This window comes from Sciurus vulgaris, assembly GCF_902686455.1.
Source record: "Sciurus vulgaris genome assembly, chromosome: 5".
NCBI lineage: Eukaryota > Metazoa > Chordata > Mammalia > Rodentia > Sciuridae > Sciurus > Sciurus vulgaris.
Window position 1 is genome coordinate 74,950,205 of NC_136465.1, and position 17,568 is coordinate 74,967,772.

At 39.4% G+C, this 17,568-nt stretch overlaps 1 protein-coding gene across 1 annotated transcript in view; it reads right to left on the reverse strand.

Moving 5' to 3' along the window:
* Positions 1-17,568, reverse strand: part of LOC306662939 (antigen WC1.1-like) — a 114,062-nt gene that overhangs the window by 10,862 nt on the left and 85,632 nt on the right. The window contains exons 11-15 of the mRNA XM_079143196.1: positions 10,534-10,626; positions 10,143-10,457; positions 8,648-8,962; positions 411-452; positions 5-319 (exon numbers count right to left, since the gene is read on the reverse strand). Coding sequence (XP_078999322.1) covers positions 5-319; positions 411-452; positions 8,648-8,962; positions 10,143-10,457; positions 10,534-10,626 — 1,080 coding nt within the window. The remainder of the gene's footprint in view (positions 1-4; positions 320-410; positions 453-8,647; positions 8,963-10,142; positions 10,458-10,533; positions 10,627-17,568) is intronic.

Here is a 17,568-nt window from a genome sequence, read left to right on the forward strand (position 1 = left end):
TCACCAGAGCACCTCACACTAGCGTCCTCCTCATGCTTGCAGTTGCTCTGCCCCCAGAGTGCGGCAGCACAGGCCCACAGGGAGGGCTCCCTGCCCCTGCACTGCACCTCGTCCAGCCAGATGCTTCCATTTCCAGGGCCGAACGCAGCCTCCCCTGGGGCTTCCAGGGCAGAGCCACAGCCCAGCTGCTGACACACCACCTCAGCCTCTGCCAGGCTCCAGGAGTCATCGCACACAGTGCCCCAGGAGCCTTCGTGCCACACCTCCACGCGCCCTGAGCACCTGCTGTCTCCTCCCCTGAGTCGGAGCTTCTCTCTGTCTGAAAAGGCAGCAGCGCCTCCTCTTACTGCCCTGGTGGGAGGAAAGGAGCCCCTGGAAGCCATGGGGAAGGCGGGGGGGTGATGAGGTACCTGTGCAGGGGGCAGTGGTTGGACAGCTCTTGGGTCTCTTTCCTGTAGCAACAGACAGTGGGGAAGCCCTGGGTCAGGGACAGCTGGGGTGGTCCTGCCCCAAGACAACGCTCTCTAAGGTCCTGGGCTTAGTTTAGACAAGTGGAGAGAACAGGCTTCAGAAGTAGCTTTTGGGGCTGTATTGCTGAGATGTTCCCTGGAGTAAATCCCTATCAGCAGCTGAAATTATATTATCAGTTTACTTGTTTGCACTGTGCCCACTATGTGAAAAAACACAAACATGATCATGCCCATGCTCATGCGTGTACACTCCAGCACACACACACACATAACCCAGAAAGAGAACCACTAGAAAGGGGACCTTGCCTCACTCCCTCTGTTCCTGCTAACAGGACAATGCCTGGCATGTTGAACACATTCATCAGAAGTAAGAAATGGAGGAATTCCTATGAATGCTATGAATAAAGGCTCCATGAATATTTACTGAATAAATGAATCGATGAGTAAAATCTGCTGAAAAATATTATTTTGAATTCTTGCTAATCAGAAAGGTAATAGAAGAAAGGTAAATTAATGTCATGATTTGTGGTAATAAATATTAGGCATTTAAAACATAAGTACTAAGTAATCCCAAAAGTAATTTGAACTTAATGTCCCTCTTATTGTTAATGAAAAATTGCAAACATGAGTTGGGAGACAGGTATGAACTACGGGCATTGTTTAAGCCATTAAGGCAGGGAAGCTGCTTTTCTGGGAACTCTGGGGTGAAATCACCCAGTTCAAGAAAGTCCAGATCATGTTGGTACCCTGCTGCAGCTCCCAGTCCCAGGTTCAAACACAGCTATCCAGAGATGAGTGTAACATGCCAAGCACAAAACAACCTGTTTATCCTAACTCTTATCCTGTTTTCCAAGAAGGTGTTCCCTACTGATCCCTTTTGGTCTGTGCTGCTGTAGATACAGCAAGCCCAGTTATTTGTCTTTGTTAGAATCAGACTCATTAGGTATGCTTGACCCATCATGCCCATGCTTTGAGAATATGTATAATTCTTGCCTTTTGGTCTTTGTTTCTTAATATATTATTTTCATAACTTTTATTACACAGCCAGCCCACACTTCCAAGGGTTACCCACTCCCTTGGGAAGAAATATGGAAAGTATTATTTTAAATAACTTGAAAGTTTTCTTTAAATTAATTAAAAGTATTCTTTTACATAAAAAAACAAGTAGAATTCAGGGAAAAGGTAATAAGTGGACAATAGACAATAGTTGTCTGACAAGATAGAAACATTTGCATAAAAACTCAGATAAATACACAGAGAAAATTTAATACATTAAAGAACTTAGAGGTAACATGTAGCCAAGAAAAACAAAACAAAAGAATACATATAAATGCAAAATAACACAGAGAAAATATTCATGGATCTTGTCCTAAGACCCCATCATGGGTATACATTATCCCCATTATTTCGTCAACCTCTTACCCTATGCAGAGAACATTTCTAGAAATGATGGGTGGTTGCTCACTTTCCAGATTGGATGTCCCACTACTTCTCAACATGTGGAGTGTATTGTACAGAAAAACATCATCAATATATAATGTTATGATTTATTATCACATCAGCCTCAATAGAGTGAAGGAAAAAATAAGGTGAATGCTAGGTAAAGGAAAAGAGTAAGCATTTGCCTTTGAAACATTTACATCTATCATTATGAAACATCTATCATCCCATCCTCCCAAGCTGTGGATTTCAGGCAGCTACCAGCAGAGGCTGGTGCTCTTTGTTTGCTTTTTGATTTTTGACTTTCTGTATGTTCTTGACTTTAGATTAATGGTCAAGTTATTTTAAAAATCCAGTGTTTTTTAAATCAAGATATGAAATAGCAATTGAAAATAATTATTTCTACATATTAATATGACAACATCTGATTTCAAATTATGTATTCTGCTGTGTGCAATTGTGCAGGCCTATGATCCCAGCAGTTTGGGAGCCTAAGGCAGGAGGATTGCAAGTTCCGGGCCAGCCTCAGCAACTTAAGGAGTCCCTCAGTAATTTCGGGAGACCTTGTCTCAAAAAAATCTTACAACCATTGGCAGTCATCTTGTAGTAGTAAACCTAGCATTATATAGTATCACATATGCAAGGATGTTTATTGCAGTATTGTTTGTAGATGGGGAAAAAGAGAAAACAATTATAAATAAAGAGCAAAATGATTAGACCAATATCCTTGATGAACATAAATGCAAAAATTCTCAATAAAATTCCAGCAAATTGCAGACAAAAACATATTTAAAAGATAATGCGCCACCATCTAGTGGGGTTCATTCCAAGGAAGCAGGGTTTGTTCAACGTACAGAAAACAATAAATGTAATTCATCACATCAATAGACTTGAAAACAAGAAATATATGATCATCTCAATGGATGCATAAGGACCATTTGAAAAAATATAGCACTCCTTTATATTCAAAATACTAGAAAAACTAGGGATAGTAGGAACATTCTCAACATTATAAAAGCCATATATGATAAAATCAAGATCAACATAATTCTAAATGGAGAAAAATTGAAAGCATTCCCTCTAAAAATTGGAACAAGACAAGGATGCCCTCTTCCACCACTGTTATTCAACATTGTCCTTGAAATTCGAACCAGAGCAATTAGAAAGAAGAAAGAAATTAAAGGTATACAAATAGGTAAAGAAGAACTCAAACTATCACTGTTTGCTGATGACATGATTCTATAAATAGAAGATTCAAAACATTTCACCAAAAACTTCTAGAACTAAAAAATGAATTCAGCAAAGAAGTAGGATATAAAATAAATATCCATAAATCAAATGCATTCTTATACATCAGTAATGAATCCACTGAATGAGAAATAAACTACCCCATTCACAATCACTCAAAAAATAAAATACTTGGGAATCAATCTAATAAAAGAGGTGAAAGACCTCTAAAATGAAAACTATAAACACTAAATAAAGAAATTGAAGACCTTAGAAGATGGAAAGACCTCCCATACTCCTGGATAGGGAGAATTGATATTGTCAAAATGACCATACTGTCAAAAGCAGTACACAAATTTAATGCAATTCCTATTAAAATCCCAATGACATTCTTCATAGAGCTAGAAAAAGGAAACATGAAATTCATTTGGAAAAATAAGAGACCCAGAATAGCAAAAGCAATCCTTAGCCTATTCAACAAATGGTGCTGGGGAAAATGGAAAGCCACCTGTAATGAAATGAAATTAAACATTTATCTGTCAACCTGCATGAAACTCAACTCAAAGTGGATCAAAGAGTTAGGCACTAGAACAGACACCCTGTGCCTACTAGAAGTAAAAGTAGGCCCAAATCTTCACCATGTCAGCCTACAATCTGATTTAACAAGAACCCCAAAATACAAGAAGTTAAATCAAGAATCAATCTGTGGGATGGATTAAAACTAAACAGCTTCTTCTCAGCAAAGGAAACAATCAATTATGTGAATAGAGTGTCTTCAGAGTGAGAGGAAATCTGTACCACACACACCTCAGATAGAGCGTTAATCTCTAGGATATATAAAGACCTCAAAAAACTTAACACCAAAAAAAAAAAAAAATAATCAATTAATAAATGGGTGAAGGAACTGAACAGACACTTCAGAGAAGAAGATATACAATTAGTCAACAAATGTATGAAAAAATGGTCAACATTCTCTAGCAATCTGAGAAATGCAAATCAAAACTAAGATTTCATATCACTCCAATTAGAATGGCAATTATCAAGAACATAAGTTACTGTAAATGCTGACGAGGATTTGGGGGAAAAGGTCTACTCATACATTGCTGGTGGGAATGCAAAATGGTACAATCATTATGAAAATCAGTATGGAAATTCCTTAGAAAACTTGGAATGGAGCCATCCTTTGACCCAGTTACTCTACTCCTTGGTTTATACCCCAAGGACTTAAAATTGGCATACTACAGTGATACAGACACATCAATGTTTATAGCAGCTCAACTCACAATAGCTAAACTATGGAACCAACCTAGGTGTGTGTGTATGCGTGTGTGTGTGTGTGTGTGTGTGTGTGTATATTCATATATATACATAATATATATTACTCAGCTTTAAAGAAGAATGAAATCATGGCATTTGCTGGTAAATGGATGGAGTTGGAGAACATCATGCTAAGAGAAAAAAGCCAAACCCTAAATATCAAAATCTGAATGTTTTCTCTGATATGTGGTTGCTAATTCACAATAAGAGTGGATAGGGAAGAATAGAGTTACTTTAGATTAGGTAGAGGGGAGTGAAGGGAGGGGAAGGGGTATGATGGTAGAAAGAATAATAGAATGAAACAGACATTATTACCTCATATGACTGCATGGCCTATGTGATCCTACAATATGTATAATCAGAAAAGTGAGAAATTATACTCCATGTATGTGTGATCTATCAAAATATATAAATGCATTTACTGTCATGTACAACTTATTAGAATAAATTAAAAATTAAAAAAAGAAAAACCAAGGTAACAATAGTGTGTATGATATAATCCCAATATTGTAAAATCAAATAAAAAGACTCCATAAGAGAAATGCTTGTATCACTATATGAGTTTAGATAGGATTCTATGAAAATGGAGGATTGGGAAAAGAGTAACTATTAATTCTATTTACATTGGGGGAATATGAATGGATAAGGGATTATGCAATGTGACTAATGTTCCTTTTATATTTTAATGTCTATCCTTGATTGCAATGAATACTTAAGGGTTTGGTTATTCCACTGTATGGAAGAGAAATTTTTTCACACTAAACCGAAAACAAACTAGAGGGAAGAATGTAAATCCCTTAGGGTCAAAAATGTGCAAACCCAGCAAAATCAAGTGTGGCTGATTCAGGGAAGAGAGCAAAAAACATAGCACAGCGTAAGAGAAGGTGGGGTGGCCATCCCTTCATGCCTCCACTGCTCATTGCCCAGACAGACAGACAGACAGACAGCATTACTCATTCCTTGGGGGCCTCACATGGAGAAGTTCTTTTGTGTTAAGCTTAGAGTGAACCCAAACCTACCACTAGTATTCTGCACCCACAAATCACAGCCCTGACCCCTGCAGTGGCTCAAAGTCTCCTCCCCCTTCCACAGGCAAGTCCTTCAAAGTCTGAGAACAGGAAGCTGACTACATCTTCCCTGGTATTTCTGCTAATTAGACTAATTACAGACTCATAAGACATGGTTTCCAGTTGTTTTTATACCTGGGAGCCACAAAAACACATGCCAGTGATACTTCTAAAGACAGCTCACCTGCCACTCAGCAACACATTAATCAACTTGGGAATCAAATAAGTATATTTCCAGTGTTAAATATACAATATGTTACAGAAGACAAAGACCACAAAAGACTGTTAGAAGAGTCCAAGCAACATGTGATCTTTCCTGAACTGAGATGAGAGTGGGAAGGAAGGAGTTTAAGGATTTAGGATGTATTTTCTGGTAGAGACACAGAACTTGCTACTACTACATTGAAATTAGAGGGAGAGTGAAATGGAGACATGAGGGTGAATTGAGAATAAGTAACTGGGCAACAACGGATGGCATTTACTGGGATGGGGAACAGAACAGGGAGAAAAAGTTAGCGGCAGGAATTGATGGGGTGGAATAAAAGACTCTACTTTGAAAACTAACTTTGGGCTGTCCAATATATATTCAAGTGAGGGTATTCACTAGTAATGGAATATGAGCTTGGATTTAAGGGCAGAGATCAGCTATGGAGGTTTATTACTAGGGGTCGTCAGAGGAATGATATCATCTAAGGCCATAAACTACAGTGAGATAAAGGAAGGAAGAGAGCTAAGGAAGAGTACAGAGTCTAAAATTTAGATTCTAAACAGAGAAGTTGAAACTCTAAGACAGAATAAGAATAATCAGTAAGTTAGAGTGACCATCAGAAGGAAACATAAAAGAAGATTGACAGCTGAGACTTTCGATTTTCCAGTAAAGTTTGAGGCAAGACCATCATTTATGTGTAAGATGTGGTTTAAACAGTAGTGGGGGACGGGGGATCAGGGAATTTGTAGAAGGTCATGTTAGAGGGCAGAGCACATGTGAGAGAAGCACACTAGAATATGGGGCCAGTGTGGAGGGTCCATCAGAGATTGGATCACAAATTCAAAGAGACTAGCAGAATAGTTTCACATTATAACAGGATAGAGTACTTGTCCACGATTCAGTAGTCCTTGCCTAGTCTAGTGCAGGCAGGGAAGAGTTAGGTAGTTGACTCAACCGTTCTTGCCCTCGATTTATAGAAGAGACAAGGGAGTTGAGTGTACTTAAAGGAGGAAGATTATAATGGGGCATCATGTTGTCTAATCAGGGTAAAAGGAACTTGTGCAATCATGAGGAGAGTGGAACACTTAGAAGCTGATAAGGTAAAATATTTGGAATCTGCATGAGGATGATATATCTGGAAAAGGAGCATCAAGAATATGTTCCAGAAAGAGAAGAGGCAACAGTCAGAGAAGGAATCAAGATCTCAAGTTGAACAGTTAGTGATGGTCAACAGTGTGGACATACACAGAGATGGGGTGAGAAGGGAATGCTTCGAAGGAATGGAGAGGCCAGGGTGATGTCTCAGTTGTATTCAAAGATGCTGGAAGCACCAGGAGAGGAATCTAGTGAACCTGGTCCTGCAAACTTCCTGGATGAGGGGGAGCAACAGAAGAGAGTGACACCAACTGAAATGGTGGGTGATGCTACCTCATGAGGTAAACTTCAAGGAGGTGGACATGGAGAAAAAAATAAATTGTTGAAAATGACAAAGGAAAGCTGGAAACAGGAATATTTCTATTCTAAGACTTGGTCCAGAAACAGCATGTTGAAAGGGAAGCCTAGAACCTCCAAATGCTAAGGACATCATTGTTTTCAGGGGCCAGCCAGGTTTAGTCAGAACATGAAACTGAAGGGGACATTACAGGTCTTAAGAAATTAGAAGATGATAGGCTCCAGTTTCCAGCAGGTCCCATGGAATGTTTTCTGGGAGAGGGTGGAGTGAACATATTAGTTTGCAGTAGGATATGGATAAAGGCTCAGAGGAGGTAGGATCAACCAAGATGACTGGGACTGTGAGAAGATGAAATCAGGAAGAAAATAAGGGTAGTCCAGGCCCCTCATCTCAGCAATTCCCCATGTGTGCAGAGGAGAAGATGAACACACAGCTTTTCAGCAGGATTGTTATTGTGGACATGCCTTGGAGAGGCCTCATGCTCTTCTTATCCATGCAGGTAATCAAGCATCTCTCTCCCACCCTCCTGCTCTACTCATGATGGGATATTATCAGTACTTCAAGGTCACCATTCTCCTCCCACCTCCGAATTTACACTGATCAAATACATGCTGTAATTACTTCCTTCATTGGACCTCTACTGCTCCTTTAGGTCTCAGTCTAAATATGATTTCTCTTTTCCTCAAATTGCACATTTCCACAGCACCTTTCATGCCTTTATGACACCCAAATTATGGCTGGTGTGTGTCATCATGCTGGAGGGTAAGCTCCATGAGAAAAGGGACAGTATTTTCTTCTTGTCTCTCCTCCTGCCTAGAATCAAGTTTCTAGCTACAAATCACAAAATAACTTACCATCAACAATCTCGCCTGAGAGTTTGTTTGACTGATGTAGATGGATTTCAGAGTAAAAGACCATGAACTTGAAGATGCCCCATTAGTACTGGATCCCCAAGTTGCCCCTCACTTTCTTGAGGTTATGGGGTGGATGAAGTACTTACTCCTAACCTTTTTACACAACTGGATTAAATGATCACCATAATACCTATGAACAGTTTGCTGAGAGATTTAACCTTCATTACATATGAAAAAAATCTAACACAATGATAAGACATAGCAAGTGATTTACATCTTTGAGGTCAAATTCCTCACTTTACTAAGGAAATACAGATTAGTTACTATAGTATAAGACTGCATTAGCCATTTGCGTAGTTGGTTTTTCAGTGGATGAATTCATGCTTCCACATATTCAATTTAATATCCATGGCATTTTCTACACAAATGACTGTTAGAACAGGTTTACTTGTTTCTGTCATTGAAACAAGATTGACAATTGAGACTTAAATAATCTATATTCAAACTTTCACCTTGTAGACCTATTTGAACTCATTCCTTTAGTGTGAAAGTATGAAATTTCTCTAAAAACAACCTACAGAGTGAGGACACAGGAATAGGCAGTAGGTCACCTGAACACATGATGTAAGCTTCCTCCTTTGGAGAGCAAGATCTCTGTTTCCAAGGGTCAGAAGGACACTGCCAGAGAGAGGTATCCGTTTTCCTACACCGGATATTATCCACCCAACGGGGTCTAGAATCTTTCCTGTGAGGAACGGAAGAGTTGAGAATCCCACTGTCCCCACAGCCAAGGTGTCTGCAGATCACAGACAAGGTCACAGCTTCCATGGGGCTGTGGCAGACACTGCCCCAGGTGTTGTTGTAGAAAACTTCCAGCCACCCAGCACACTCTTGGTCCTCGCTCACCATCCTGAGGGCCAGGAACTCTGAAATCAAGAGGAGAACATCACAACACAGTGAGTATTTACCCCTTAGTGCTGGTTTTTCTTTATCGCTAGGTAGTAAGTGCTCATTGTTAGCTTTGCTAAAAAGTGCCCACTGTGTGGAAAGACAAACTTTTACCCCTTTTACCTGTTTTGCTTAATTGTATGTCACTTTCTATTTCTATGAAAAAAAGAGTAGTGGAAAATGAACAGGCAGGAACACTGACCTAGGGCTCCTGCAGGGAGAGGGGAAAAGCTACCTGAATAAATATCTGACAGACTCTGGAAAAGCGATATGGACAGTGGGGTGACAGAATAGTAAGTCCCAGATAATCAGTTCCTGATCCTGGGAGCCTGTGAATAGGTTACCTCATGAGGCAAAGGGGCTTTGCAGACAGAATCAAGATGAGGATTGTTTTCATGATGAGATTATTTTGGATAATCCTGGATTAAGTAGGTGAGCCCAATCTAATCACATTCTTAGACCTGTATTCTCAGAAGCAGGTAACTGTTTCTAGTCGTGGTCAGAGGGAGATGTGAACATGAAAACATGGTTAGAGGTATGCAAGGTGGTTTGAAAAAGAAGGAAGGGACCATGAGCCAAGGAATGGAGGCAGCTTATAGAAGCTGCAATGGCAAGGAAATGAGTAATCCCAGAGTCTCAAAAGAACAGCCTACTGAGACCTTGTTTTCAGCCCAGCCAGACGCAGGTCAGACTCTTAACTTACGCAAACATAAGATAATAAATTTGTGTTCTTGGGCTGGGAAGATAGCTCAGTTGGTAGAGTGCTTGCCTCGCAAGTACAAGGCCCTGAGTTCAATCCCCAGTACCGCAAAAAATAAATAAATAAATAAATAAATTTGTTTTAGTAACTCTATACTAATTTATTATATAAGTAACAGGAAAAAAATTCAGTGGGTCTCAGGATGTTGTACCAACAGTAACTGAAACATGAAGTCTATAGTCAAATGACCCCTGCAGAGAATGACTGTTAGGGGACAGTGCTGTGAAGGAAGGAGCAGAAGTTCAGTTGCTGCAGCAGAAAATTGTAGCACCTCATTGTCTCTGCTGGAAGGACAGGTACTGTCCTATCTGTAACCCCCGACCCTGCCATAGGGTTCAGACACCATCCTGCAGAACCTCCCATGCTCTCCCAGCCTGTGCACAGTGTGCACCACAGACCTGAGCAGATGACCCCCGCATCCTCCTTGTGCCTGCAGTTGTGCTGCCCCCAGCCCTGGGAAGGGCACTGCCACACATGGGCCTCCTCTCCTGTGCAGTTCAGCTCGTCCAGCCAGATGGGCCCTGACCCCTCTCCAAAGTGAGCAGAGATGGTGGCCTCCAGGGCCACTCCACAGCCCAGCTGTCTGCACACCACGTGGGCGTCACTCAGGTCCCAGCTGTCATCACAGATGGAGCCCCAGGAGCCCTGCTGCAGGATCTCCGCTCTCCCTGCACAGCGACCACCACCATCCACCAGGCGGAGCTCTCTGCTGTCTGGGGAGAGACAGGGTCATGTCAGTGGGCGTTTACACAGGGAAGGAGAAGGGTCTTGTGCTGGGGCCTTGCTCACCTGAGCAGGTGGCAGTGTGTCCCTCTGAGGCTGCAGATCCTGCTGAGTCAGACCAGGAGTCATTGCACAGAGGCAGCAGCTGGGTCTGGTTTCCTACAGAAGGGGTTAGAGAGCAGGAAACTCAGTTAAAATATGTAGTAATGTATTGAAGGCATCTGAAAGCTGTAGGACATGAGCAGTAATTTCCTATCTTTCAGACTCTTGTGCTTTAAGCCAAGCACTAGGAGTGACTTCAGGAAAGTGGGAATATATCTGTGGTGCTTGAGAGCACGGTGCAGCTCCCATGGCAGCAAGACTTTTGGAGTAAAGTTCAGAGAAAAGTAAAAAATGGGATCAGCTATTTTTCTCTGGAGGCATTTGCCCATTCAATGGTAGAAGGTGAAACTGAAAAATCTCAACATGTTTGCCACATTGCCTTGGGAGCATACGAATATAATTTAGGTTGAATCAAAGAGAAGGAATTGTGTTAAATAGTCAGGAAAACTGTATCATATTTTGAGAACTAAAAGAAGTTCTGTCATAAGGATGGTGCCTAGTTTCTCAAAACTTCAATTGTTTTTGTTAAGGTGATCTACCTTAAATAAAGTACATAGAAGACACAAAATGAAATCCTTTCTGAAGGTTTTGTATAGTTTTTTGAATACAATGTTGATCAAAAATACCACATGAGTTTAGATAGAGAATGAAGAGGAAAAAGGAGAAAAAGGGAAAGTTTTTTACATAATTAGTTTTGATGTTTCCATATAGGTAATTTAAATAATTGTCATTAAATGTCTATTAAATGGCATGATGTGCATCTTGGCAGAGAAAAAATCACAAGAATCTAAAAAAATTTGAGAATTAAAAAGTCAATAGTTAAAAATAATAATCTAGAAGATAAGTCTAAAAACAGTAGATTATCACAGAATAGATATAGTAGAGTACAAAAACATAGGAAAATACACAGGGAAAAGCACAGAAAGACAAGGATAGAAAATATAAATAGTGACATGAGAGGCATGGTGAGAGTACCTGAGATTCCTACATACTCTATAAGTTTTAGATATTTAAGGCCACTATGGACAGTGCTAAAAGTAGAACTTAGAAAATACAAGATATGCAATACACATGTAGTTTTTAAAAATATCCAAAAATTCTGCGATGCTCTGCCCACTCACCTGTGGGGTCTATTACTCCTTCCCTTGAATCTGAGCTGACAATGTTGACTTCCCTCTAAGCAATAGAATGTGGTAAAATCAACACCACTTGACTTAGGAACCTAGCTTAGAAAGTCATGCCTTCTCCTCTTTTGGATGTTTGTTTATGGGACTTCTACTATATGTAGGCTACCATGTAATAGTGCATTAGCAAGTAGTTCTTTCCATAGCCCCAGATGAACTTTAAGGTACCAGCCATGAGAATAAACTATCCTTGGATTCCCAGCTTGGTCAAGCCTTCAAGTGACCTCAGCTCTGGAGCACATTCAAGTATAACCTTATGACAGATCCCAAGAGGCAATTGCCAAGAGCCCTTCCCAGATTTATGAGTCATGAAATCATGAGAAAATGAAATGTATTTTGCGTTCCTCTTTCTTTCTTTCTTTCTTTCTTTCTTTCTTTCTTTCTTTCTTTCTTTCTTTCTTTCTTTCTTTCCTTCCTTCCTTCCTTCCTTCAGATGTTTCATGCAGCAATAGCAGCCAGGACCATTACACTTACTGTGAAATGGCAACTCTACATTCCCATCTTCATTGTGGCACTATTCACCATAGCTAAGGTGTTAAGTCAGCTAAGGTATCATTTTGAAAGACAAATTCATAAAGACAATGTGGTATATACATAGCCATAAAGAAGAATGGAATCCTATCATTTGCAGCAAAATGGATAGAACTAGAGGAAATTTTGTTCTGTTAAATAACCCAGACACAGAAAAACAGGTGCTCCATGTTTTCTGTCAAATGCGGAAGCCAAACAAGTCTACCTGAATGGAAAGTGGTGATTGCTATAAGCTATACTCATAGCACCACACAGATAGTTTAAATTTCTTCTTTGGAGAAAAGTCAAGGCAATTTTCATTCATTTATAGCAAACTCAGGTATGACTCTACATGTTCTCATAGTACTTGAATTATTTTGCTTATTGCCACAGCTCAAAATGGGGACTTTCTAGAAAATTATTCATTCATATTATTAAAAAATATCAATCCTCATAAAATATAAAGAAAAATTCCAAGAGTTTCATAGTAAAGAAGATTATATAAATACTAGAACATGAATGCAGTGCATTATTGTAATTTTTTTACTGAGTATCATACTTAGAAAAATTGTTGAAAATCTGATCAAAGCTAATATACTGTACAATAGTATTATAATAAGAATGACTTATGGTATTTGGTTACTGTACTGTGGCCATATAAGAAATTCTTGAAAGTATTCTATGAGTAAAGGGACACATCACTTTAAACATATACTCTTACCTAGTCATTCAGAAATATTATATATATTCAGGGATAAATGTGGCAGAGGAGGGAAGAATATAGAAAAATAGTAGCATTGTGGAATCTGGGTTAGGGTTACCGGGATTTTTATACTATCCTTGAAGCTTTTTCAGAATTCTCAAACAAAGAAAAGAAGAGAAAAAAGAATGAATGAAATAAAAAAGAAAAACCAACCCATAAAAAATAACCCAACATACTAGGAATAGGAAAGACAGTGGAATGAATCTGACACAACTCTCCTATGTACATTTAAGAATACATCAAAATGAGCCTCCACATCTTGTACAACCACAACATTGGGATCCTAATTAGAGTAAGATATACTCTGTGTTTTTATAAATATGTCCAAATATACTCTATTGTCATGTATACCTAAAAAGAACAAATTAAAAAAAAAAACAACAACAGAAAACAAGTTGAATTCATTCTTAGGACATTTTGCAAAGAGAAACACTAACAGCATTAAAAACATAAAAGACCTAAGGGTACACCTAGTAAAAGTTATGTTTAATCTCTAAGAGAAGTTAGAGATACATCCTCTAAGTCAATTATCTCCATATTCATGTGTAGGCCAGATCCAATCTCAATCTAAATGCCATCATACATTTTTTTTTTGTTAAATATATCAAGTTGTTACTAAAATTTATGTGAAGTGCATAAGACCAAGTATGATGAACACATTAGGCAAGAAAATCAACACTATTACAGGAGTTACTTTAAAGTAATCTTGAAGAAAAGTTACTCATACATACTATAAACTTATAATAATTAAGTAGGTAAGCACAGTTGTAAGGTTAGAAAATGACAAAAAGGAAAAAAACAGATAAGAGTAAGAAATATCTGAACACTGTTTATTTCAAAGGTGACCCAGCAGTGGGGAAAAAGCTTTTCAGTAATGATTCTGTATCGACTGGATGTCCAAAATAATAATGTGAAACTATTTTGCACACCTTACACAGCATATACAATACTAATCCCAGAAAGATTGCAGTTATATGTAGAATAAAAGTAATTAAGCATGTATAGGAGTGCTGTTGAAGAATATTTTTATGATTATATGATAGAAAAGTTCTATTTAAAAGGCCATAAGAATACTAAGTTTACAGAAATGGTTCATAAGCTGTGCTTCATTAAGAAAGATTATTTTACCCCTGAGAGAATAATATATTAAGGGAGTGAAAGTAAAAGGACGATGGTTAAAAACCTAATCCAAATATATACATATGTGCACCAAAAGCTATTGTCATGATAATTTGTAGGATCATTATTTGGGAAGTCAGGAAGTGTCAAATCATCACATGAGTGCAATTAGAAAGAAGAAAACTTACAGGGAAATTAATAGGAAAAGAAGAATTCAAAATATTCCTATTTGCTGATGACATGGTACTATATTTAGAAAACTGAAAACATTCCATCAGAAAACTTCTAGAACTCATAAATAAATTCAGCAAAGTAACAGAATATAAAATTAACACCCATAAATCAATTGTGTTCCTAAACATCAGTGATGAATCCACTGCAAAAGAAAACAGAAAACAACCCCATAAATAGCACTAAGAATTAGGAAGTCAATCTAAAAAAAAGAGGTGAAAGACCTCTACAATGAAAACTACAGAACACTAAAGAAAGAAATTGAAGAAGACTTTAGAAGATGGAAAGATCTCCTATGTTCATGGATAGGCAGAATTAACATTGTCAAATTGACCAAATTACCAATAACACTATGCAGATTTAATGCAATTCCTATTAAATTCCACTGACATTCCTCATAGAAATGGAAAAAGCAGTCATGAAATTCATTTGGAAAAATGAAAGACCCAGAATAGCCAAAGCAATCCTTAGCAAGAAAAGTAAAGCAGGAGGCATCACAAGACCAGACCTTAAATTACACTATAGTAACAAAAACAACATATATTGGCACCAAAACAGACATGTAGACCAAGGGTACAGAATAGAAGACAAACAGGCAAACCCACATACACATGGAGTTATATCATACTAGACACATGTGCCAAAAACACACTTGGAGAAAAGTTGGCTTCTTCAACAAATGGTGCTGGAAAAATTAGAAATCCATATGTAGCAAAATGAAATTGAACCCCTATCTCTCACCCTGTATAAAAACCAACTCAATGTGGATCAAGGATTTAGGCACTGGACTAGAGACTCTGTGCCTAATAGAAAAAAATCTCAAATCTCTACCATGTCAGCCTAGAAACTGAATTTTTCCATAAGACTCCTAAAGTGCAAGAAGTAAAATCAAGAATCAACAAATCGGATGAATTCAAACTAGAGAACTTTTTCATAGCAAAGGAAACCATCAAAAATTGGAAGAGAGAGCCTAGAGAATGGGAGAAAATCTTTGCCTCTTGTACCTCAAATAGTATTCTCCAAGATAGATAAAGAACTCAAAACATTTAACACTGAAAACTGACATTTTCCAATTAATAAATGGGCAAAGGAATTGAACAGTCACTTCATGGAAGAAGAAATGTGATCAGTCAAGAAATATATGAAAAAAGTTCAACATCTCAAGCGATTTGAGAAATGCAAATCAAAATTACTCTAAGACCAAGGACGGGTGCCATCACTGGTAGGTCGCAGTTGTGGAGCGAGCTGGCAGGTGAGTCAGGTTGCTTGCATCTCAGAGCTAGCCAGCGGGCACCCAACCTGCCTGATTTGTGGAGCTAGGTGCTGGACAGCCAACCCGCCCAACCACCAGGCCGAAGACAGACGCCATCACTGAGCAACCCCACCCGACCACCACACTGAGGTCTGCGGCCATCACGGAGCAAGCCGGCAGACAAGCCAGCCTGCCTGCATCTGGAGCTAGCCAGAGGCTTCCTTCAAGGCTGGTGCAGGCATTCTGAATTATTCCTCAGGACGTGGCCATCATAATTGGAAGGGCAGCTCCCTTCCTGAGACACCTACAGGAGGCTAGAGGACCTTTGACAAGACCCAGGAGTCAAGAAGAGGAGGTTGTGAGAGACTCAGGACCAACTCAGAGCCACCGTAAGTCTCTCCCACTGGTCAGGCTCCCCAGATGGGGCAGTAGTCCCGAAATGCAGGGAATTTTGTGCAGTAGAGTGGCCCAGTGAGACACCCCTGCTGGAGTGGAGAACCCAGTCAACTGGGAGCATTGCAGAAGAGGGCCGCACAGCTAGAGTCTTTGATGCAGAGTGAGGGTCTAAGGCCCAGGCAGTAGCTCTGGTCCACAGGGAACATAGCAGAGGAGGGCCACTCATCGAGGGAGTCCCTAGCAGAGCCAGGCTCTCCAGCTCAGGTGGTGGTAGGTCAGGATCCCTGGGAACGTCACAGAGGAAGGCTTCCCAGTCCAGGTGGTAGTTCTGGACTGAAGGGAACTTCTCAGAGGAGAGTGCCCAGCGAACTTCCCTCTGGGTGAGTCTTCCCCCTGGGTGAGGCTTTCCCACCAGAGCAATAGAACCAGAGACAGAGGCCCAGATCAGACGTGCCCCAGTCTGCAGTCTAGTCCCCCTTTGCTGCCCATCAGTCAACAAGTGGAGGGGCCTCTGCCCACTGGCAGGGAATATACCCCACATGAAGGCCACCACCCCTAGAGGGCCAGCTCCCTTGTGGAGCACTGCATTATCAAGTTCCTCCAAGACTTCAGGTAACTGAAGGCTAAGAGGTGAGTTATTGGAAATCTACAGAGACAATATTAGTCAATAGAGGAAATCTGCAATATCTCAGAGTTTCACTACTAGAAGGGTAGATACCTGAGCAATATAAGAAAACAAGGGAAGAAAATGTCCCAACCAAACCTAGATGGTATAGCAATAAAATCCAATGACAGCATAGCTGAAGAAATGTCAGAAAGGGAGTTCAGAATGTACATAATGAAAATGATCAGAGAAGCAACCAATGAGATGAAAGGGCAAATGCAGGCTTTGAATGATCGTACCACTCAACAGTTAAAATAGCAAATGCAGGAAGCAAAAAATCATTTCAATAAAGAGTTAGAGATACTGAAAAAAAAAAAAACAGACAGAAATCCTTGAAATGAAGGAAACAATAAATCAAATTAAGAACTCCATAGAAAGCATAACCAATAGGATAGAACACCTGGATTACAGAACCTCAGACACTGAAGACAAAATATTTAACCTTAAAAACAAAGTTGATCAAACAGAGAAGATGGTAGGAAATCATGAACAAAATCTACAAGAATTATGGGATATCATGAAAAGGTGAAATTTAAAAATAATTGGGATAGAGGAAGGCACAGAGAAACAAACCAAAGAAATGAACAATCTATTCGACGAAATAATATCAGAAAATTTCCCAAATGTGAAGAACGAAATGGAAAATCAAATACAAAAGGGTTATAGGAATCCACACATACAAAATTACAATAGACCCACACCAAGTCACATTATAATGAAAATACCTAACATACAAAATAAAGACAGAATTTTAAAGGCTGCAAGAGGAAAGAATCAAATTACATTTGGGGGAAACCAATACAAATATCGGCAGATTTTTCCACCCTGTGATGGGCGAAACCCGGGGCCCAGACTGCTTATATATTGAGGGTGTTATTTG